General features: G+C 43.4%; 1 protein-coding gene and 1 non-coding gene across 3 annotated transcripts; both read left to right on the forward strand.

The window, feature by feature from the left end:
- Nucleotides 1-6,176: 6,176 nt before the first annotated feature.
- On the forward strand, nucleotides 6,177-8,633 carry LOC147454608 (glycosyltransferase family 92 protein At1g27200-like). 2 transcript variants are annotated; one of them, XM_086516503.1, is made up of 2 exons: nucleotides 6,177-6,690; nucleotides 6,921-8,633. In XM_086516503.1, the coding sequence occupies exons 1-2, from the start codon at nucleotides 6,555-6,557 to the stop codon at nucleotides 8,564-8,566; spliced, it is 1,782 nt and encodes a 593-aa protein (XP_086372629.1). In that variant the 5' UTR covers nucleotides 6,177-6,554; the 3' UTR covers nucleotides 8,567-8,633. The 2 variants fall into 2 exon arrangements, with proteins under 2 accessions (XP_086372629.1, XP_086372630.1); XM_086516504.1 differs by having other exon boundaries at nucleotides 6,553-6,690; nucleotides 6,865-8,633.
- Nucleotides 8,634-9,874: 1,241 nt separating this feature from the next.
- On the forward strand, nucleotides 9,875-9,947 carry TRNAR-CCG (transfer RNA arginine (anticodon CCG)). The gene has a single exon. It is a non-coding gene; the product is annotated as a tRNA-Arg (tRNA).
- The last annotated feature ends 13,606 nt before the right edge of the window (nucleotides 9,948-23,553 follow it).

Below are 23,553 nucleotides of genomic sequence, written 5' to 3' on the forward strand. Positions count from 1 at the left end.
CCCCCCTTGGGATAAAACAAGCCAAGATGTAAAGTGCCACTAAGGTAGCGGAAAATCCTCTTGACAGCCTGCCAATGCTTAGACCCTGGGCTATGCATAAATCTGCTGACCTGCGAGACTGCAAACTGAATATCTGGCCTCGTGTTGCATACATAAATGAGGCAGCCAACAGCAGTTTGGTAAAGAGTGACATCAGCAGGATCGCCAGCATCATGTAGACTCAACTTCAAACCTGTTTCCATGGGAGTGGCAATAGGTTTGCAATCCTCAAGTCCAAACTTACATAGCAATGTCTCTATGTAACTTTTCTGACACAAGGCAATACCACCATCACACTGCTTAAACTGTATACCCAAGTAATGATGCAACAGCCCCAAATCTTTCATCTTGAAAGTAGCATTCAAATCAGCCTTAAATTCAGCAATATGTCTCTCATTTGGTCCAGTGATCAGCAAATCATCAACATAAAGAACCACAATGAGAAATACATCATCCTCACGCTTTACATACAATGTGCTTTCTGTTGGACTGTTACGAAAGCCTCGTTTAACCAAATGAGTGTCAGCTTTCTCATACCAAGCACGAGGAGATTGCTTCAACCCATACAAAGCCTTCTTACATTTGCACACTTTGTCCTCTTGTCCTTTTATGACAAAACCGCGAGGCTGCGTTACATAAACTTCCTCAAATATGTCACCATTCAAGAAAGCAGTAACAATGTCTGATTGATGTACATCCCAACCAAAATGAGCTGCCAATGCACATAGAAAACGCACAGTAGTCATACGACAAGTGGGAGCAAAAGTCTCTTCATAATCTATGCCTTTTTGTTGTGCATAACCCTTTGCAACAAGTCGAGCCTTATGGCGATCGATCTCACCATCCGGCTTGCGTTTCAACTTGTAAACCCACTTGGTACCAATGGCCTTTTTGCCAGGAGGCAAATCACATAAAGTCCATGTGTCATTCTCTATAAGTGCATCATATTCTGATTTCATGGCAGCAATCCAATTTTCTGAATTCTGTGCTTCATCAAAAGACAGAGGCTCCTCAACATCATGTAAACTAGACACAGCCAAAGCATAACAATCTGATGCATAAGATGCATGGCGAGAGCCTGAACGAGTACGACTAGATAAAGGTGCATCCAATTTACTGTCACGCAAAGTGTGCACCAGCCATTTTGGCATACCTCTAGCCTGCTCATTTTCAGCCCTTTCCTCATCAAGTACATCATGTACATCTGCATCAGTAATAGGCTGTTCTAAAACATTTTCAGAAACCCCCATAGGCTGTACATTTTCCTCATTGGAACTTACATTCGTATTTCCACCACTGAAAAGAGGCAACAAAGTGTCATAAATGTCCTGTGAGCTTACATTACTGTCTCTAGTACATGACAGCAAGGGTTGAACAGAATCTTCCACAAACACTACATCCCGTGAAACCAAAATACGTTTTGTTTGCGGATGATACAACCTGTAACCTTTGCTTTCAGCACTATAACCAACAAAAATACATTTGACAGCCTTATCATCCAATTTTTTGCGCTGCACTTGTGGCACCAAAGCATATGCCAAACAGCCAAAAACACGCATGTGCTCAATAGAAGGTTTTCTATCATGCCATGCTTCATATGGAGTAATAGACTGCAAAGCTTTCGTAGGACACCTGTTAAGTACATAAGTGGCACACATGATGGCCTCAAGCCAAAAAGAATGCGGCAAAGCTTGACTTTTGACCATACATCGTGCCATTTCCGTTAGTGACCTGTTTTTCCTCTCAGCAACACCATTTTGCTGAGGTGTATAAGGCACTGTACATTGGTGTTTTATCCCACGACTAGCCAGAAATGCATTAAATTCATGAGACATATACTCCCCCCCTCGATCGGAACGGAGGGTGCCCATAGTACATTTTGAGACATTTTCAGCCATAGCCAAAAATTGTTTGAAGCACATAAAAACTTCGGACTTCGCTTTAAGCGGAAATACCCACGCATGCCTGGAGTAATCATCAATGAAAGTCACGAAGTACAGGTAATTGCCCAAGGACGGAGTTTGCATGGGCCCACAAACGTCACTATGCACAAGCTGCAACCTGCATGTAGCCCTAACTGAACCATCCTTTGGAAACTTAGAACGCTGCATTTTACCCAGAATACAGCCTTCACAAACATGTTTGATAGGTGCTTCAAGAGGCGGCAAAGAAGCAACCATATCAGATTTCTGCAAACGCAGCAAACTGGCAAAATTCAGATGACCAAAACGTGCATGCCAAAGTTTTGCATCTGAAATAGCCCTTGAATCTGCAACAGCATTTGCAAAATTTTGTCCACACTTGTCATACAAAGTGAGCTTATACAGCCCACGGCACAAAAGCCCAGATGCAACAATTTCATCACCAAAACTGAGATCATGAACTGTACATCTGTCATCCACAAATTTGACTACAAGTCCAAGTCTAGCAAGTGCGGATACAGACAATAGATTCTTCTTGATCCCAGGTACATAAAGTGCATCAACAAGTGTGAAGGAACTGCCATTAGCAGCAGTGAGCACAATCTTTCCAACTCCCTGAACTGGATAAGAGGCGTTGTTGGCACAAGTGACTGAATTCCCATGAGGGACAGACTCGAGAGAGGTAAACAATTCACGATGTGAGGTAATGTGCTTTGTAGCACCACTGTCGAAATACCACACATGTGAATCTGCAGCAACTGACAAGCATGCATCATGGACAGCAGGATTGTAAGTGCACTCTGCGCTAAAAGCCCATTCTGCATCAACATCAGCATCACAATCTCCTTTCACAGAAGACTCAACAATGGCTGCATTTGTAGTGGAACCAGCATTTGCAGTGGAACCACCCTCTTTCTTCTTAGCCTCTTTGGCCTTCAACTTAGGACACGACTTGATCAAGTGATCATTGGCTTTACAATAATGGCAACGCATCTTCTTTTTGCCCTTATCACCAGAATTGCCAGACGAAGTGCTGCCAGTAGAAGCATTAGGAACAGAATTTTTGCCACTCGCAGCAGAACCATAAGAAGTGGCTGCATTACTGTTACCACCCTTTCTTTGAGAAGCAATAAAAGCCTGTTCAACTGCACGCTGCCTAGTCCTGTTTTTTCTAGAAAGTGACTCTTGTAACAGCAATGTGCATAATGCATCAAACTTGACAACTTCAGGATTTCCTTGGGTCATCAGTCTCCAAGTACTAGCAAAAGTCTGGTAGGAATCTGGTAAGGCATCAAGAACAGTCTGCACAAGGGAACTGTCAGAAATGACTTCACCTGCAGAAATGAGTTGCTCATTGATATCCTTGACACTAGCAAGGAAAGTGTCCATATCATCTTCCTCATGCATAATCTTCGACTCTAGCTCTTTACGCAGCAAAGCAATTTTAGCCTCATTGCGGCTTGCATAAAGACCTGCTAGAATATCCCAAGCCTGTTTTGCAGATTTTGCTGAACGGATGTGAGGAATAATGGTGCGCTTCACAGACAACGCAATCAATGCATGAGCCTGCGCATCCTTAACATCCCAACGAGCTTGTTCTGCTGTAGGCAAAACAACTCTAACAGCTGCAATCCTTGCAGCAAGACCTGCAACATCCTCAATATCGCCTACATCTTCAGAACCAGGACGTACATCAATGCCCTGCACAATGTTCCAGACACCTTTTGACACAAGAACGTGTTGCATCATATAAGCCCACATAGGGTAGTTGTCCCCATCCAACCTGTCCTCAGCAGCAAACATCTTGAACACATCTGTGTTGTTGTTGTCAGCCATGGTAAATGCTGCACCTGATGTGAAAACTGCCCGAAAATAGGAGAAATGGAGCGGGAACAACTTGTGCTATATAGCACAAACCGTAGAAGACTATAAGGCACCTTTTATGCAGAAAACGGCATTGACAGAAAATCTGCACAAAATGACGAAATAACCTGTGCAGTACTGCCCGTAGTGGAAACGGAGGCCGAAATGAGCCCAAATCGAAATTCTGAGCAGACCAAGCTCTTCGAGCTCGCCCAAAATATTTGTCGACCTGCGAACGCTTGCCAAAGCTCACTGAAATCGGAGAAAGTGAGCAGGCGTGTGCTGGAGCAGCTGGCGACTAAGCCCGGGAGGATGTGACCTGCTCTGATACCAATTGTTGGAATTAGGGTTGCAGAGAAACACACACAGCTTGGAGAAGACGAAGGAAGCTCAAGGCACACAATAGAGAGTGTATTCCTTAGTGTGCAATGGAAAGATAGATAGCCCTAGAGTGATGGGCGTATATACAATGCACGGGGGAAAAAACCTCCTAAAGAGGGAAAAAATGCCCCGGCGGTCCTAGTGTGTTCACACACATCACTACCACATGTATATGGTAACACAAAATATTTTTACAAAATGGCGAAAAGCCTGTGCAGTACTACCTGTAGTGGAAACGGAGGCCGAAATGAGCCCAAATAAAAAATCTGAGCAGACCGAGCTCCATGTGCTCACCTAGAATATTTGTCGACCTGCGAAGGCTCGCCAAAGCTCACAAAAATTGAAGAAACTGAGTAGGCGTGTGCTGGAGTTGCTAGCGACTAAGCCCGGGAGGACACGATCTGCTCTGATACCAATTGTTGGAATTACGGTTGCAAGAAAACACACACAGCTTGGAGAAGACAAAGGAAGCTCAAGGCACACAATAGAGAGTGTATTACTTAGTGTGCAATGGAAAGATAAGATAGCCCTAGAGTGATGAGTGTATATACAATACACTAGGGAAAAAACCTCCTAGTAAGGGAAAAAATTCCCCGACAATCCTAAGTGTGTTCACACACGTCACTACCACATGTGTATGGTAGCAGTGTTGAAGCCATAGGAAGGCCCTAGAAATTGTACAAATGTTCGCCTTAACATCAAGGTCAAAGTGTAACATTGAAAAGTTGAGGTTGATCTCTCTCTCTCTCTCTCTCTCTCTCTCTCTCTCTCTCTCTCTCTCTCTCTCAAAATGACTTATTTGATCCATCAATGTGGACAGGGGAGATTGTATCTAAAGGGAGCATTTTCGGCACCTGGGAGCCCCTTTGGGGGTAGATGTAACCCACAAGCAAAGATTCCTCTGGTGATGGAGAAGGTGAAGAGCAAGATGCGAAGGTGGGAGTACATGCTCCTTCCTTTTTCAAGGAGAATAAAGGCTATCAATTCCTTTTTACTTCCCTATATAGCGTTCAATGGACCATTGCTCAAGCTTGCCAAATGCAACTAAAAAGAGTTTCTGAAACTAGTTAAGAGATTACTATGGAAGAATAACACAAGACTAAATGTGTGTGTGTGTGTGTGTGTGTGTGTGTGTGTGTGTGTGAGAGAGAGAGAGAGAGAGAGAGAGGCAATGCATGTGTATGTGTGCAAACGCCTTAGTTGATAATGTCATGTATTGATATCACACAATAGTCACACTATGCACACTTTTGAGGTACTTTCTCCAATAATTGTGGCTCATGCATGGTCTCACATGCACCAATTGTTTGTCTTATATGCAACTATGCCAAGTCTTTTTGCAACTATGTGGATTTGGGCAACCTGTAACATGCTACCTAATGTATGCCGGCCCACACGGAGGGGGGTAAAAGTTATGAGTTACCCCCTCCCTCCTCCACTAATTGCACCTCAAAAGGGTGCATATAGAGTTTGTGCATCTTACTCCCTCCCGTCCGCATGTGTGTGCGTGAGGAGATGTCCAATCAAGTGTCACTTCTTCCACTCTAACGAATTACCCCCTCCCGTGTGGGGGAACTTATATAAGTAGTACACGTGTGATCACATTCTTAGGTACCTCCCACACGGAGGGGGATAATCGCAATAGAGGGAAGGATGGGATTGATGTGATCTGTTTTGTGGCGTGCAAACACGCAAAGAGTAGGGGGTAAAGACATTGTTTTGCAACTGCAGTTAGTGGAGGGGGTAACTCAGAACAGATACGGCCCTCTCGTGTCGGTTCCCCTTAGGTAACTTCTACACAAGAAGGGGTAATTATAGGAAAAGATAGTTATTGGTTTAATTTGGAAGGCTCTCTTAATATGAGCCTTTTTAATTCCCCATAACTTCATAAGGCAAGCATGTTTCGAGGACACCTGTCCCCGGAAAACTGCACTTCTCCAAGATTGGTATCCGCCATCAAGATTATGAAATTTCTTATAAACGAGGTTGGCGAATGTGGGCTTTCTTGTGTGTAACAGTTACAAAGTCATTTTCTGCGTTTTGGATTTCTGCGGTTCTTCTACTTTTGGTAGTGTCACGAGCTCACTTTTCGCAGGCATCTTTCTCGAGCTTTTTGGCTATGGCGTCTCTATCCACTCACCAGAACATAACCCATTGCTAGGATATATTGCCATGCTGTTATGTTTCTTTCCACTACACGCAGCTTGCCTTCTGCCTTGTTTGGGTCGTCCACCGGTCCTCTCTTTCGCCGGCCCGACTTCAGGCATTTACTGATGGCTCACAGATCTTAACGTCGGCGATTTTTCTGAATTCACAAATGAAGAGGTTGCTGCTGCATGTTAAAGATCAATGACAAGATGGGAGCATGATTGTGCAGGCTGTTGCGGACGATGGAGATGCTTCTTCCAGAAAGTTTACATGCACTGGGTGCTGCTTGTTGTAGCCCTTGGTTTGCTGCTCTTTTGGGATGCTAGCTTCTATCAAGGTTTGGATGATGTGCACTTCTGCATACAAGTTTTTTAATGCTAAAAGCACCATATCATCTATGTGCTCTCTTTTCTGCACGGCTTCTTCTTGTTACTGCTTTGCTCTTTTCTTAGTTGTTTGTTCTTGCTTGTGGGTACATCAATTCTCCCATTTCTGCTTTCCTTCAATGAAGTATATGGAATCTATATTCATACACACATATGGACACTCGTGCATCCATTTCAACAGGCTGTTCAGAAGATAGCCGCTGTGGTGGGCTCATTTCTCGCCATGTCGCAAATGATCTTTTGAGAGATGGAGAACATGAACACAACCTAGCCAGCTTACAAAATGTGCAGGAAGTTCTTTCACAGCAAAGAGAGAGCAGCAAGAAGGCTATCTACAAAGATTCACCAAGTGCTATCGGGATCAATCCCCTGCTGTCTGTCATCCAGGCAGCTGTTGCATTCAATGAAAGTGTATTACTACTCATGAACCCACCATTTACTGGTCTCAGGAATGCCTTGCAAGAAGAAATTCATCAGTTACGATGCCTCTTCGCAAAGGGTGTGCAGACGGATGCGGTCATGGTTGAAGATGGGATGGTCCAATGTAAGCATCCACAAAATGCTATGCGAAAGTCAGTCACGGGGTCCGTCGTAACTCTCAAATTCGACAGCTCTATTCTTCCTGCTACGGCTCTTTATGGCAAAATTGGGTGGAAGAAGCTGGTATATGGTGTTTCACCTCTTGAAGATGACAGGGACATTCTCTTGTTTGTGAAGGGTCTATCGCACAGCAAGAGAAGCCTGTTGCCTGATGGTCTAGAATGCCTATATGGAGACAATGTGAGGACCCAAGTTACTGCTTTCTGTCAAGAGAATGTAAGGTGCAAGCTACCGGCCCGCCGCATCCAGCATGAAGTCAACGGCAAGTCGGTCACCATAGTTCTTAGAGATAAGATTTTCCCATCGGTTGTTAGATTCTCCTTGGGCACAACCCACTTCGATACACACACAGTGGTGGTAGAGGAGACACAAAGGCCATTTTTCCTGTGTGTGTGCTCTCTTGTGTGGAATGGCGCTAAGTTTTTGAAGGAATGGATTATGTACCATAGCTCTCTTGGTGCGCAGAGGTTCTTTTTGTACGACAATAACAGTGATGATGACATAGAGAATGTCCTTGAGAGCTTACGCTCTTACAATGTAAGTAGACATCCATGGCCATGGCTAAAAACACAAGAAGCAAGCTTCTCTCACTGTGCAGTGAGAGCGTCAAGCCAGTGTAAGTGGGTGGCCTTCATTGATCTGGATGAGTTTATTTTCCCAAAGGGTTTTGTGCACACGAAGGTGAGTGAGGTCATCGAGCCACCATTACATTGCTTGATCAAGGAATATGACAGGGTTGACAAGGGAAAACTTGGCCAGCTTAAAATTTCCAACTTCAACTTTGGTCCATCTGGGCTACGCATACTTCCGAAGAGCGGGCAAATGGTGAACTATATTTGTCGCATGAGCGTGCCAAAGAGAGTGAAATCCATTGTAAGGGCTTCTGCTATACACCCATCGTATTGCAGTCGTGTGCACTATTTTGAGCTCAAGGCTGGGTATGTAGCAGCCCAAGCAGTGCGTAGGGATGCTGTTATACATCACTTTAAGTACCATGCTTGGGAGGATTTCAAGCTGAAATTTGTTCGCCGGGCGGCAACGTTTGTTACTGATTGGGGACAAAATAAGGATCTGGATAGCTTTGATAGAACCCCTGGATTGGGCACACAGGCTGTTGAACCTCTTGATTGGGCTCACCAGTTTTGTGAAATTGAAGACACTTCTTTGCGAGACTATGTCATGAATACGTCAAATTTTTATCTTGCAGGCAAGCTTCTTTGGGAGTAGAGTGTGCAGTCGGAGATTGTAACTATACGGTGCCTTAATACTATTTTTTTGGGTTGTCCATATACTGCATGAAGGTTATGAAAATGGGGTAACTCATGTTTTGTGCATAAGAGGGCCAAATGGCTGTGAGAATTTATGATTATTACACTATACACTCTGTATTCCTTAATTTGCTAAGTAATTTGTACCCATAAGAGTGGAGCAAAACACCCAATAAATGCAGTGATTTGTTGAAAAGAAGACTGTACAAGAAAATATGATGTTTCAAAGTGTCATTTACGACGACGGTTTTATGTTTGCTTCCGAGTCTCACAATGTGCTTCGATATTATAATGTTCCACAAAATTTTTGCTCCTCGGCAATCTGCCTACGAACAAGTCGATTTCGACGAAAGAGGTGGATGGTTACAGCCCAAGAGACAAGACAACCAACTTTAGCATGTGAAAGTTCACTTCCTGTTTTTTTCCAAATGACTTAAAAGATGAGATTAGCTTAATGTGAAGACTTGTTGGGCCTTCCCTTCGGGACTCTGCCATCAACCTGACATGTTGCTTTGCCAGTCGGACGGCAAGCAGTCTCGAGGTAAGAGTCCCGGTAAAGATTGCATTGCACCATGTCAAGTACATGAATTTTTTTCAGAGAGTTTTGTACATGGAGGGGACCCCTTTTTGTAAGAGCTTGTTTTTAGAAAGGGTTAAGGATATGTCCACCTCAGTGCTAGAGTGATTCCTCCTCGGTTGGATTATCCAAGGAGGAGGAATCTTAGGGTTGCTTTTGGACGGCATTCTTCCCGTTTTTTGGGTATTTTTCCCTGTTTTAAACGGGCAAAAAAATACACTAAATTGTTAAAACATACGTAAAATCCTCGAATTTTTAAAGGGCTTGCAAGGGTGCCATAAAAAAATAGAGGATCTTCAGTCAAAGGTTGTATTACCAAATGGGAGCAAATCAACAAAGGTGCTACCCAACACACTTGGGCAGGGAGATTGGTCTTGGCAAAAGGATTGGATGGATGTCCACAGCAAACTCACCTGCAAATCGTCTTATTGATGTATGGTCAATGCTCGTGTGTGTCCGTGCACGCGGGCACATATGGGAGCATATGTTGATACCTAGTCCTACATATGGGAGCACTCTGGCAAAGACTTTATTCAGTGCATCAGTGGAGAAGAAACTTTTTCTTGGGTTAAGCAGTCTGTAGTGTAGTTTTTCTGTCCCAATGAAATTTGTCAAAAATCGACGTATGGGCAGTGCAGAACGAGGATTAAAAGCTCTTTATATATAACAATTACGTCGTTCATACCAACTGATCGCGTGGCCTAATGGATAAGGCGCTCGCCTCCGGAGCGGGAGATTGTGGGTTCGAGTCCCACCGTGATCGCACTAGTCCGCTAATTTTTTTATTGCACCAGTCACACAATGCCTTTCATAAACCATTGCCAAAAAGCAACCAATGTTTTCCAAAAGAAATACATGCCCACGCTTTGCATCAAAACTCTCACGCAACAGCCTAGATTAGAGCTCGTGAGGTCTTACAAGAGTTTGAAGGCCTGCTGGCCTCATCACTAAAGGGCACAAGGTGTTTAATAAATGAGATCTATGACTACGAAGTAATGAAGGCCCTCTAATGAGATCTACGAATGTGAACTGAATGTGGGAATTTTAAGGAAGTTGGAAGCCTAACATAAGACGTTGGTTCCAACTCGATACCCAAGTTGTGGCAATGCAATGGCCTAACCATGCGAGCGCGTGCCTTTGCCCAAACAAAAACCTATAAAGTAGAAGTAAACTAAGGCGTTGGTTCCAACTCGATACCCAAGTTGTGGCAGCGCAATGGCCTAACCATGCGAGCGCGTGCCTTTGCCCAAACAAAAACCTATAAAGTAGAAGTAAACTAAGGCGTTGGTTCCAACTCGATACCCAAGTTGTGGCAGCGCAATGGCCTAACCATGCGAGCATGTGCCTTTTACCAATGCCCAAACAAAAACCTATAAAGTAAAACTCTATAGGTAGAAGTAAACTAAGGCAGAAAAAGTAAACTCGGACATGCCCCTTTAAAATCGAACGGCCGAGTTTACCTTGTAGCGGTCGTAGATCCCATCACGGGATCTTCATCGAAGAACTTGTGCTCTTTAGTATTGAGAATGAGCTAGTCCATTGCAACCATCTTCATGTCGCGCGCATGAGACATTTCATAATAAAAAACCACTAGTTGTCTCTCTCAGCCGCCACATGCCCCCTCAAGGGATGCGTCACTTTCAGCCAACACGCTGTCGTCAATGCATGGCTTTTCCTTTCACTTTTGTTTCCTTTTTCTTTCGCTTTCATCTCCAAGATAGCATCTCACTAGATGCCACCTAATTAGAGCACTTTCCAAAATTGTGCCAACCTATGTACACATGATGCTAAATAATAAGAAATAGGTAGAATCTGGACATATGCTCTCTCTCTCTCTCTCTCTCTCTCTCTCTCTCTCTCTCTTACACACACACACACACACACACAATCAATCAAAATATTGAAGCCGGGGGGGGGGGTGTTATAGGGTAGGACGTGTGTCTCTCGTCCTATGGGGTAATGGCCCAATTGCCTTACACGAGAGATTGTCAATCGAGGGACGCATTTATGCTACTCAGGGGTTGCTTTTGTGCCATTGGGAGGTTCTGAGTTAGAGAGTCGTGTCATCAGTATCAGGTTGCAGGAGGTGTTGCTCATGGCGTGCAGCTGAGGGAAGAGATAGGGAGAGTAAGAGGGCCCGCAAGGTAGAGGTAAAAGGTGGTAGAGGCAAAGGCAAAGGGGGTGTGCTATTGTAGGCTTGCCAAGCTTGTTACCTTTCATAAGTTTTTGGGTAGGGAGGAACTGTGGATAAATTAATTGGTTTTTTCATAAATAGATCGATTAAGTCTCCCCAATCTTAGAAAAATAAAAATTCTTTCAAAACATATTAAGTGCATAAGTGAAGGGTGAGTTTAGGAAATGAATTGATCGATGAAGTTGGAAAGTCAAAAGACAAATGAAGATGGAAAGTCAAAAAACTTTTTGTGTCCATATAAATAGGTGTTTCTCCGCTCTTTCATTTTGTCTTTAACGTTTTCTTCTAAGTTCTCTTTTTTCTCTCTCTCGCAATATTGTATTCATCTTTCTTATGTAATATTGTTGCAAATCTATGTGCTTCGTCATTGTCTGTCGTTACGTGCTATAGATTAACACATCGTTTTTCTTGTTTTTGAGTGGAATTTTTGAGTTAGGAGCACCTTTTTTTTTTTGAAACCATTAGGAGCACCTTTTAGAAAGAGCACCTTTTATGGACATGTGCTATAGATCGAGCACATGTCCATAAGCACAACAACTGCAACTAATTTGGTTGAAAGAAAAACATTGCTAATACGTTTTTTTTGCAACTCCCACATTATGTGGGATAAGACAAAACAAGAAAGATACATCATTGCCCATGCAAAGTTTCATTGCCATGAGTACAGAGGGATGAAACTGAACTAGCTCTGATAGGGAGTCCAAAACCCTTACAATCTTATACATAGGGACTAGAGTGGCCGGCGGCCTTCGGTCGCCTCTCTCTCTCTCTCTCTCTCTCTCTCTCTCTCTCTCTCTGAAACCGGCCCTTGGTGGGGCAGTAGGCTTTGGCTTTAACCCGAAATTCTTTACTTTAGACACACACACACACAAAGCACTTTGCAAAAAGAACTTGCGACAGGAATTAACACTTAAGCACACACACGGCTCGGAAGCTAGAATGCTCCGAGCAGACGCTGACAACCTGTAGGTCCCAAAATTGGCTCCCCTTTCGGTATTTCTTTATTCGTTAGGAGGGTAAATTACAAAGAAGAGTCCTGGGAATCCTTTATCTCTATCAAGCTAGATACCACTTGTTTTGGCCAAATTTTGGCAGCATAACAGCCCCAAAACTTGCGCGAAACCAATTCCCCTATTAGAACTCTCTTCCACTGGCATAAACCCTTTGATTCTTGCCCAAAAACAGTAAATTCAGCACGCTGTATTTACTTGTTTTTGCCATGTTTTCAGCCCCAAACAGTCCCCTAACTGCCCTCTGCCAGTGGGGCACTATTCCCAATGGTTCTGGCGTCCGTATGGCTGAAAAACAATCAATTTACAACGCATACAGCGCTGAAAATGCACCTATACGGTGAGGTTATGACCCTCACCGGTGCCTGCTTTGGAGTAGCAGTTAGCTACCCCTGTTCCTGCTCAAGGAGGCTCTTGCCTCAGCACAAAAGCATGAAACCACACAATTGTACATCAATCAAATGAAGAGCCCTCTTGTGGGGCATCACATAACTGCACGTAGGGGAGAGAGAGCAGTGTGTAGCGTGCAGGGCATCACTCCTAGCACCACATTGTACATAGAGAGGAAAGCAAGCACTTCATAGCTCTTCAATGAAGCATCCCCCCAACATAAATCGAGCGCCCCCTCTGCTGCCCTTGACCTGTAATGCATCTGCGAACAAATAGATGCAAAAAGGAAAAGATTTCCATGGCTGCCAAAACCTGCGTATTGCTAAAAACGCAGCAAAACAGCCCTATAAACAGGCATCTGATGCCTTCCAATGCTGAAAATGAGCTCCTTGGACCTAGGCAAAGTCATGGGAAGCTCAAAAATGGAGAGAAATGGCTAAAAATCAGCGTTAACAACCTCCAAAACTGCTCCAAAAAGTCAGTTACGAGTTCTTTTGTCCCAAACTTGGTAAATTGACCAAAAAGTGCCACTTGGCACTCATACATGCAATTTTCCCGCATTGGGCTTCCTGCTTAAAAATCTCTCAACTGGTGCATCAGTTGACTTTGCAGCACAGTAATAAAATGTTCCCCTGGTCATACCGAAGGTAATGACGCGAACACATTTCACGGCTCAGAATAGCAGTTTCCTAATTTTTAGGAGATGCTTCCGTTGGGCTCCCACTGGTCTTCTGACCATCTATCCTCATTGGAACCGCATCCAAAAGTGCAATGTGGCCCAACTATCGGATACTTTCCTTTGGTGATCCCACCTTGACTTTATGCCTTTATTAAGTTCACTTCCTAATATCCACCAACTTGCTAAGTGCGGCGGAGGGACCTACATGATCTTTGAACTGAGCCTAGACATCCTTTTACTTTACAAGTTCCAGTGTTGACCAACTTTTCGTCTGCGGGTGAAACTATTGTTCACATTGGCCATACAATGTCCGACCATTTGCAACTTCAAAAAGAGGGTCTCAAAAATTAAACAAAAATCATTGGAAAGAAACCAACAACTAAGGTTAGCAGTTGCCACGTCCTCGTGACACTCTCGCAATGTGCAGCCAGGAGGGGCAGGACACACATGACGGATTAATCTGCTTTCGCCATGTGTCAGGGGGGGTAGAATCCCTCCCCCTTTTATAATAGTATAGATACTTCCAGGAAAGACATTGCTTTTTTTTCTTCTTCGTTTTTTATTAGACTAGTATTTGTAGACGATCTCAGGGCATCCACAAGATGACTGAGGAGATCAAGCTTCGGCCCAAGATAGGCATCGTGGTGACTTCTTGCAAATGATTTCCCTCGCTCGGAGAGGACCTAAGCGAGGACCCTTCGAGCTTCGTTGGATCCTCCAAGTGGCTAATGAGGGCAAACTCTTGCCAAGAAGAGCCACCCCTTGAACACATGTAGCTTTGGCTTCACTGGCCGACAAGGCTTGAGAGGAGGACCTACCATCATTGTTCTTCTCCTCCTGCTTGTCTAACGAAGGTGGGCTAGCATCTTCAATAATCACATCGTCCACCTCCTAGTCACATGCTTGCTCAGGTGTGGTAGGCAAGTATTCTCAACCGAAGGTAGCTTGGTTCCCGATCGACTCATCTCCACGTGGTTTTGGTCACTGGGTTGCTGCTAATCCCTACCTTAGGGAAATTTCTATCGTAGTGACCAATCCTTAGCAGGCTGTGGGGAATGAAGCAAAAGTTGACTCTTGCCAAAAAACCCCAAAGAATCGCATATTAATATCCACATACTTCGGAATGGGTTTGTCCATGTTCCACATGATGCATACCTTGACATGTAGTCCAAATCTCATTCGTTGCATCTAGGTAGACTTCTGGTGTCCATGGCATTGCATACACAAAAAAAGAGGCACCCCATACCCCATCTCTGATGAATAAATCCAGAACCGCTTGCTCAGAGGTGCATGTAGCTACATAGAATCCCTTGCCCACCGTAGTGAATTGTTGGACTTATGTTCTACTACTGAACTAGCAATTGTCCAATCCCATAAGCCTTGGGTCCGCATCTTTCTACCCATAAAGTATAGCACAAATGATTTTGCATAGCATTCGGTCAAGCTTAGTAAAGCAACATTCGGATCGGAGTCCACTTGCACCGCATACCGTTACTTTGGCTGAATAAATTCACATTGTGAAGAAATTCCTCCGACATGGTGCGCTCAGTCGGTCGGCTTCAAGGCTTTCTCCTGACATCTAGCGTGCAAACAGTCATCAAGGTTGAGTTTTTTACCCTCGCTGGGGCTAGTCTACTCAAGGCCCACCAGCTCAAATATTGCTAATACTAACAATACTACCCTTTGTCGCTTGTAAAAAATGTTGAGGACTAGAGTGGAAAAGAAACGTTGTTGAAGACATAAAGGCAAATATCTTGAAAACCTTAAGACAAGTATGCATCAAGCAGATCAATATTTAGAACGAGATGACATATAGTGAAATGGTGGAGAGCTCAAGACTCTAGAATCATCTTGGGCGAGCAGAACAGTCTTCCTCCACGTCATTTCCAAGCTTTCCTATCAAGCGGTGTGGATCAAGGAGGAAGAGTGAAGTATGGGATCTTTTCTAGTAGTCTTCCGATGAGGACTTCCTCTCGGACTCAAAGATTACAACAGACTTTCAAATGCTCTAATGATGCAAGCAAATGGAGTCAGGTTGTTGGTAACATCTGGAAGGCCAAATGTGAAGAGAGAGAGACAGTCTACCTTTCGAAAGTGGTCTTTGTTCTCATTCCCAGCGGGGATAAAGCTAAATCTATAGGTCTAGCCGAAGGTACTTGTGATAGATGCAAGCACCCGAATGAATACCTCATGCACATGTTCTGAGGGTGTCTGGAAATCAGGGTCTTCATGGGCACAATCTGCAAGAGAGTATTTACACAACTCAGAACTCCTTTCTTTAGACACAAACTTGCTATGGGCTCTACACACATTGACAATACAGATCTTCTAACAACCATCTGCATAGTAAGGACTACTGTATTCAGAGCTATATGATAGTCCAGAAATGCGCTTCTCTTTCAGAAGAAGAGTGATCCTCCTGGACTCTAATGTTGTTCTGGAAACATGCTGGTGGAAACTGCTTTGTAGTAGGAACCAAAACTATAAGCAACACAAGTAAGGTTAGTCCGGGGAGCTCGCCCTTTGATGTACTATTTTCTAGAAACCCCTGTGCAGAGGATATGCCAGGGCTCTTTGTAACCTGTTGTGATTAATACAACTCAAGCTCAATTGAGCACTTTTATAAAAAAAAGAATTCTAGAATAATCTAATCTCAAAGACAAATGGTCTACCCTTGAAGCTCTATACCTTTTTTTTTCAATACTCATAATTGTGAGTATAATATATATAATCTTAACAAAAAGAAATACATCAGTAGCCATGCTCAATATGAGCCATGGCATCACAAGAGCATAACATACCTCAACAAATGTTCTGACCCACATAACCATAGAGATACATATGACATTTGGGTTCAATTACAACCAAAAGGGGAAGCCAAAGATGCCACAGACATCACCAAGACTGCCACCCTTGAGTGGTACCCCCTCCAAGGCTAACAAGACACAATGACCATATAGAAGATGGATACAACAAAGGGAACAGAGTGTAATCAACCAAAGCCAAAAACTAGCTGGACAGGGAGACACCCTTGTGATCAGATCATAGACAAAAAAGGGGATACTACATATGGGGGGATCCCAGGCACTCCATCACCATGAAGAAGAAGAGCACTGCAACATCAAGTCGACACAGAGAGAGAAGATATCACCATAGCAACAGGCCTATGAGGAGGGCCACGCACCTTCCAAGGGAGAAGAGAAAGCCCCGTGGTGTCCACAATTTGTGGTGGTGTGCTACCACCACCAACCCAAATCTCTTCAATCCTTGCTCCTCAAACAAAGAGCGAGCCTTCATTTGTGTCTTTCTCAAGACCTAGAGGGGCGGCCTCCACCAGCTCCAAAAAGAAGGGGGATAGCAAAGGGAGACCAAAGTTACGCGACATGGAGCCGCTCGACATCTCACTCCATATCCCACCGCCCTCCACAGGCTAAGTAGAAACGGTCTCCAACAGTGACCAAAGGCCTTCCACCCTACCACAAAACCATCCTCACGCAGCTTTGGTGCCATGGCCTCGCAGGGTAGAGAAGATCGTCATGCCCTGCTCCAGCAAACCCTAAAGCAACCCTTGAAGCTCAAAGGTGAGGGGCTAATGCTATGGAACTAAACTTGACGTCATGCGCTTTTTCTCCTCAGAATGAATTTCATAGTTTTGCCTACATATCCTTCTTCTCTAAGCTCACCACAATCAGAGAAACAGCTCACACGTGAGTGTTTGGTTCTTGCTAGTGCGTCCAGCCCAAAATTCCTAAAAGAAAGTAATGTGGCGTTGAGGGGCTAGAAGGGAGCAGATGCAAACCCACCACGTGTGTGTCCTTCTTTTGCCATATCAAGCTTGCCTCTTTTCCCCACGTCTATACTATATATAATAGAGCTTAAATTTTTCAAGCAAGGAGAAGCCTTCCAGGTGTCATCTAATGAAGCCTTGCACAAACCCCCACATTTGAAAATCTAAGGAGTAATTGTAGCTCAGTGATCTTGGTGTTTGAAGTTCTGGGTTCAATCTCTACTTGTTCTTAGTGATGAGGCTACTCGACCTGTAGTAGCTACTCATGCACACACCCACTTTGGGTCACACTTGTGTGTGTGTGTGTGTGTGTGTGTGTGAGAGAGAGAGAGAGAGAGATTGGCCGTTGGCTATGCGTATATTACGAGGCTGCAACACTGGCTATTGGTGGTGTGTACACTATGAGCATGTAACATTTAATGGCCTAGTAACTTGTGTGTAGCAGAAACTAGCATGAACATAGTGAGCATTTCATTAGAATAGATTCCAAATGAGAATAACAAGAGTGCTTGGGTGGAGAGAGCAACAAAAAGTATAACATCGAGTTAGATAGCATGAACAATACTTCCGAAGAGAGAGAAATTAAGCTATTGACAATAGTTGAGGACTGGATTTTTATGGAGCCGGTCCCCCCTCCAAAAGGCTTTGTAATATGGTTTCTCCCATCAAGAGAGACATTTTACAATACAATTCTTTGTGTTCCTTCAATACTAGCTAGTGCAATGAAGATGAAAACTTCAAGCACTAAGCTAAATATTTATAAAACACAACATCAATTCCCTCACGGTCTCAGACCCAAGACCTTACACACCTTCGAAGATGGTGAGACCTAGCGGGGTATGAGAGTAGATTGAGGGGAAGAAGGAGTACTCTTACGAGAAAGATGTACATCTCCTCACATAATCACTCATATTAGCATAGCTTAGCTTAGTAATTAGCATGGTAGAGGAGATGAGCATGTATTGAAGCTTGGATCTTGGTTGGCTTTGCATCACACAGCCAAGAGTTGTTGGTGTAGGCCTCCCTTCTCACAAGCTTGGAGTAGGTGATAAGCTTTCCATTAAAGCTTGAGAAGGAGAGAGAGTCTTCTTAGTCCACACATGGACTAGTGTGAGTGTGTGTGCAAGAATGCATTGACAAAATCAGTCCCCCTCTCTCTCTTGGTCGAACCCTCTTGCTATTTGCTCATGCTCACACCCTATTGGCCCATGCCAGGCTTAGCCAATGGTAATTAAGCAGCATAAGTGATAGCCTTCTGACATGTGTTTCCCTTTTGTGAGAGCTTTAGGTAATTAATTAATGCAACTAAACTCTCATTGGACCCCTTTGTCTCCAGGCCACCAATAGGAATCAAGCAAGCCATTGGGCTGCTGAATGCTCATTGGACCCCTTGGGAGACTGTCCAATAGTCTTCTACAGAGCTTAACTCTTATTGGTTCTTTTGTTAAGTGTTTTTAAATTAGTTAAACTAGATTTATTCTAGCCTAATTCTCATTGGTCCACCTCCATGGCCATCCAATAGGATTTGAGTACACCTTGTGGGCATCTTGGCTAGGGAGCTGACATGTGTCCCTCTTTCCCTTTGTGTAAAGGAGCTTGTGAGTGTGTGTGTGTGTGTGTGTGTGTGTGTGTGTGTGTGTGTGTGTGTGTGTGTGTGTGTGTGTGTGTGTGTGATCTCCTACTTCTAGGGCTCGCCCCCTCCTATGTAGGGATGCATGAAGACTTTTTGAGCACACACAAAGCATCTAATTTTCCTAAGCTTTTGACCTTTGGACACAACCTTTGAATTTTGGAACCTTAGCATTTTGGAAGTCTTAATGGGCTAAACCTTAGGGTCTTTTAAGCCCATTCTTGCACCTTGCTCTTTTGCAGATGGACCCCCCTTTGGATCCCTATTTTCCCTCCTTTGGATCCCTATTGTGGCCAGTCTGCCAGGCTTAACCAATATTCTAGCTTTTTCTCCCCTGGCACTTCCCCATATTAAATTATCAGTTTAACATGAGAAAGTCATTTAGGAGTTAGATATTAGTTATTATGACATTACCTCTCTCTTGAAATTATAGTCGTCCTCAACTATGGGGTAGAGAAGATAAAGCATATTCATTAGTACTTTTTCTAGCGGGTAGACGATCCCTATGTTACCCTACGACATCGTTCCAGAATGGATGACTAATCCATTTGGCACTTGAGAGCCTAAGCTGCCACAAGCATGTTTGCACATTAGTCCTATCAATCTTCCTCAGTAGAGTGACAAGTGTGTTCATGTTGGAGAATGGACTCGGGCCGCAGCACCTCTTCTTGGTCCTCGATCTCCGATGGGTCTTCAATAGTTGGTTCTTGAGGTGGCTCTCCTTTGTAAGGCTTTAGTAGGCTCACATGAAAAGCATGGTGTATGAGCCAATGGCTGGGAAACTTGAGTTGATAGGCCATCTCATTGACTGGCCTAAGAATCTGGAAGGGACCATAGTACCTTTTTGCTAACTTAGCATAGTACTTTTGGTGTCCCGTAGGATTCTTGCCCATCGTGTGCCTTAATCAACCCTTGGGAAATCTGAGTAAGACCCAATCATTTTCTTTAAAGGCTTGGGCTCTTCTGTGCTTATCAGCGGCAGCCTTTTGCCTTTGCTGTGAGATAGAGATAGCATCCTTAATCTTTTGGAAAGATTCTTGTAGGTCTCGGCTATACTCATCTGCAGCGAAGATCTTCCCGTGTGCCTTAAGTAGCAGGGGACTTTTTTATCTTCCTTCAATTACCTCAAAAGATGCTTTTCACGTGGAAGTATGTACAGTGTTATTGTAGGCATACTACACTAAGGGTAAGTACTTCTCCCATTGGAATCTTTGATCTACTTCCATTACATAGGCTTTTAGTAGATCGAGAATTGTTAGGTTAGCTATTTCACTTTGGCCATCCGTTTGCGGGTGATAAGCCAAAGAGAAGTTTAGCCTTGTTCCTAAATTCTCAAAGAGACCCTTCCAGAAATTACTGGTCATTCTAGGATCTCTATCCGACACTATGGACATTGGCAAGCCATGGTACTTGAAGATTTGTGAAATGAAAAGGGTTGCCATTTGATGGGCTTTGATAGTCTTTTTGACAGGTATAAAATGAGCTTGTTTACTGAACCTGTCTACTATCGTCCATATTCCCGTATTCCCATGGATAGACTTAGGCAATCCAAAGATAAAATCCATGGATATGCTCTCCCATGGTGAATTAGGGATTGGAAAAGGTTGAAGCAATCCGGTAGCTTCCCTCTGTAAAACTTCGTCTTTTGGCATACTACACATTTCGAAATATACTCTTGTATTGCTTTCATGGTAGGCCAATAGGAATATGTTTTAATCCCCTTTAGGGTAGACTCAATCCCTCTATGCCCCGCATAAGTAGGAGCATGAGATTCATACATTACTTTCTCACGAACTGAGTTAGTAATGCATAGTCTATTGCCATAGAGAAGATAACCATCTTGTAAGGTAAATGGTTCCTCTTTCTTCCCTAATGAAAGGGCTGAAATCACATCTCTCAAATTCGGATCAATAGCATACTCATCTATCATAGAAGATAGATCATTGTGAGTTGCTATGGAAACTGCATTCACTCTCGGCCGTCTTGAGAGTGCATCGCCTACTTAATTATGCTTGCCAACAATGTGAGCAATATGAAAATGAAATTGTGAAAGAAAATTTTTCCACCTCATTTGTTTGTCAAAGAGCTTGGTCTGTGTCATAAAGTAAAGACTTTGGTGATCCATTTGTGGAAAGAAAGGAGTCCCCAATAAATAGTGCTTCCATGAGTCTAAGGCATGTAGAATTGCGAGGAGTTCCTTTTCATATATGCCTAAAGCTTGCTCAATAGGGTCGAGCCTTTGACTTTCATAGGCTATGGCGTGCCCTTCTTGGAGCAAAACAGCTCCAAGGCAATCACCACAAGCATCACATTGGACCTCAAATGGCTTTGAGAGATCCGGTAGTGTAAGCACACATTGAGGGATAAGCTCTCTTCAAGCTTTTCGAAATCATTGTTCTCCTTGGCAGACCATGTATACCTAACATTTTTCTTTGTTAGGTCATGTAATGGTCCTACAATTTATGAGAACTTTTCTGTGAAGCGTCTAAGTATGCACACATACCTATAAAGCTTCTTAGTTCATGAAGATTCCTTGGTTTAGGCCATCCTTTTATTACCTCTAATTTTGATGGATCCATTTGGATGCCATCTTGAGAGATAATGTGACTTAAATACTGAATCTCTTGTCCAAAAAATTCACTTTTCTTTTGATTAACATAAAGTTTATTCTCTCTTAAAACTTGAAATATTACTTGGAGGTGTTGCTTGTGTTCATCTAATGAATTAGAGTAGATGATGATATCATCAAAGAACACTCCCGTAAAGGTTCGGTGAGGCCTGAATAGCTTCTCCATCAATTGGTTGAATGTGGCTGGTGCATTGGTCAAGCCAAAAGGCATGACAATATATTCGTAGAGACCAAACATAGTGCAAAATGCAGTCTTTACCATGTCTTGATCAACTATCCTTATTTGATGATAGCCACTTTTTAGGTCAATCCTACTGAAGTAGGTGGACCCTTGTAGCTTATCAAATAGGTCTTCTACCTGTGGAACGGGAAACCTATTCTTGTAGTGATCCTATTTAGTGCTCTATAGTCGACACCAATACGATATGTGTCGTCTTTCTTTTGCATTAATAGCACAGGAGAACAAAATGGAGATGAGCTAGGCCTAATCATGCCCTTCTCAACTAACTCATGCACTTGCCGCATAATCTCGTATTGTTGAGCTTGAGAAACTCTATAAGGAGGTTTATTAAGCGGAGAACTTCTGGGAAGAAGTTCAATTGCATGGTCATCATTGCCTCGTTTAGGAGGCAGCTCACAAGGGATTTCATCAATAAAGACATCTTGAAACCCCTTGAGAAAATTGGATAACTCTAATTCCTTGTGTGTATATTTCCTTTTGCTAAAACATTAGGTTCATTTTGAGAGTCTTTAACAAAAATCATGTACACGGAAATAGAGCTCTTTATTGACTTATTTAAAGCTTGCGTATGTACAATGGGTATGGTGTTACCCATTTGCTTGGCATCTATGTACAAATCTTTTTCCTTGAACCTAAAGTAGATTCTCCTTTCAGGGAATTTAACATTTGCAGCCATGCGATCAAACCATGGTGCCCCTAGGATTACATCCTCGTGCTTGAGAGGAGAGATAAATAAGTCCTCTTTGTCCACATAGCTTTGGACATGGAGCCTCAATTTCCCGATTAAGGGAGTGACTGAAGCTTCTTGCCCCTTGAAAACACCATCTGCGGGTAGGACATCTCCCATCTCGTAAGCTTGTATGTCTAGCTTGGTGGCCAACTCTGTGGATATGAAATTGTGAGTAGAACCAGGGTCAAAGAGAATAAAAGCATCATGTTCTCTTACCTTTCCCCAAGCATGGCATAGAGGAGATCCTTTGTGGTGAGTTTTCTCCTCTTGGATTTTGACCAAGGTAGCTCTAGGAGGTTCATGGCAGGTATTCTTTTGGGGACAAGCACGGTACGCATGTCCTTGCTTGCTGCACTTGAAACAATGGTTATCCCTGCGATAACACTCAAGCTCTTGAGGAGAGAGTTTGTTTTTGCCTTTGTAAACTCCCTTCTCCTTAGCTTTGTTGGAATTGCCCTTAGGATACTTTTAGACATTGTCCTTCCCCTTAGGCTCATTGGAACCCTTGTTTTCCGTGGGCTTAGAATTTCTCTAAGCCCCTGGTTGGAAATTGATTTGAGAAGCCACCATAGTATGGTGTATAACCGCCTATATGGTACATGGCCTTTGGGAGTTGACATATACTCCGTCATTCTTCAGTTAAAAGCCCGCACAAAATTGTTGCTTTTTCTCTCCAAAATCCAACTTTTTGAAGACAATGGCTTTCAGTTGTAAGTCCCAAAACTTGTCTACATATTTGTGAATGGAATCATAAGGAGAGATCTTCAAGCTTCGCCATTCGGTGAGTACTTTTCTTTGGCATCGATGGCCAAAAACTGCTTCAAAATGGAAGCTCTTAAAGCTTTCCATGTTCATGGAGCTCCACCATTGGCCCGTAGGCTAAACCACCATTGTCTGACGGCCTTTTGAAAGTGCATAGCTACATGGTGTAGCTTAGAGGACTCCGTGAAGCCCTCATCTCCAAACGCCACATCAAACTATTGGATCAAGACCAAGACTTTGTCTGTAGCACCAAAGGTGCCATCTTAGGTAAGGAAAGAGATGCTCTTCCCTCCCTCTTTGAACTTCTTGAGCTTGGA

This window comes from Adiantum capillus-veneris, chromosome 7 (genome assembly GCF_014529385.1).
Source record: "Adiantum capillus-veneris isolate H3 chromosome 7, ASM1452938v2, whole genome shotgun sequence".
Classification (NCBI taxonomy): domain Eukaryota; kingdom Viridiplantae; phylum Streptophyta; class Polypodiopsida; order Polypodiales; family Pteridaceae; genus Adiantum; species Adiantum capillus-veneris.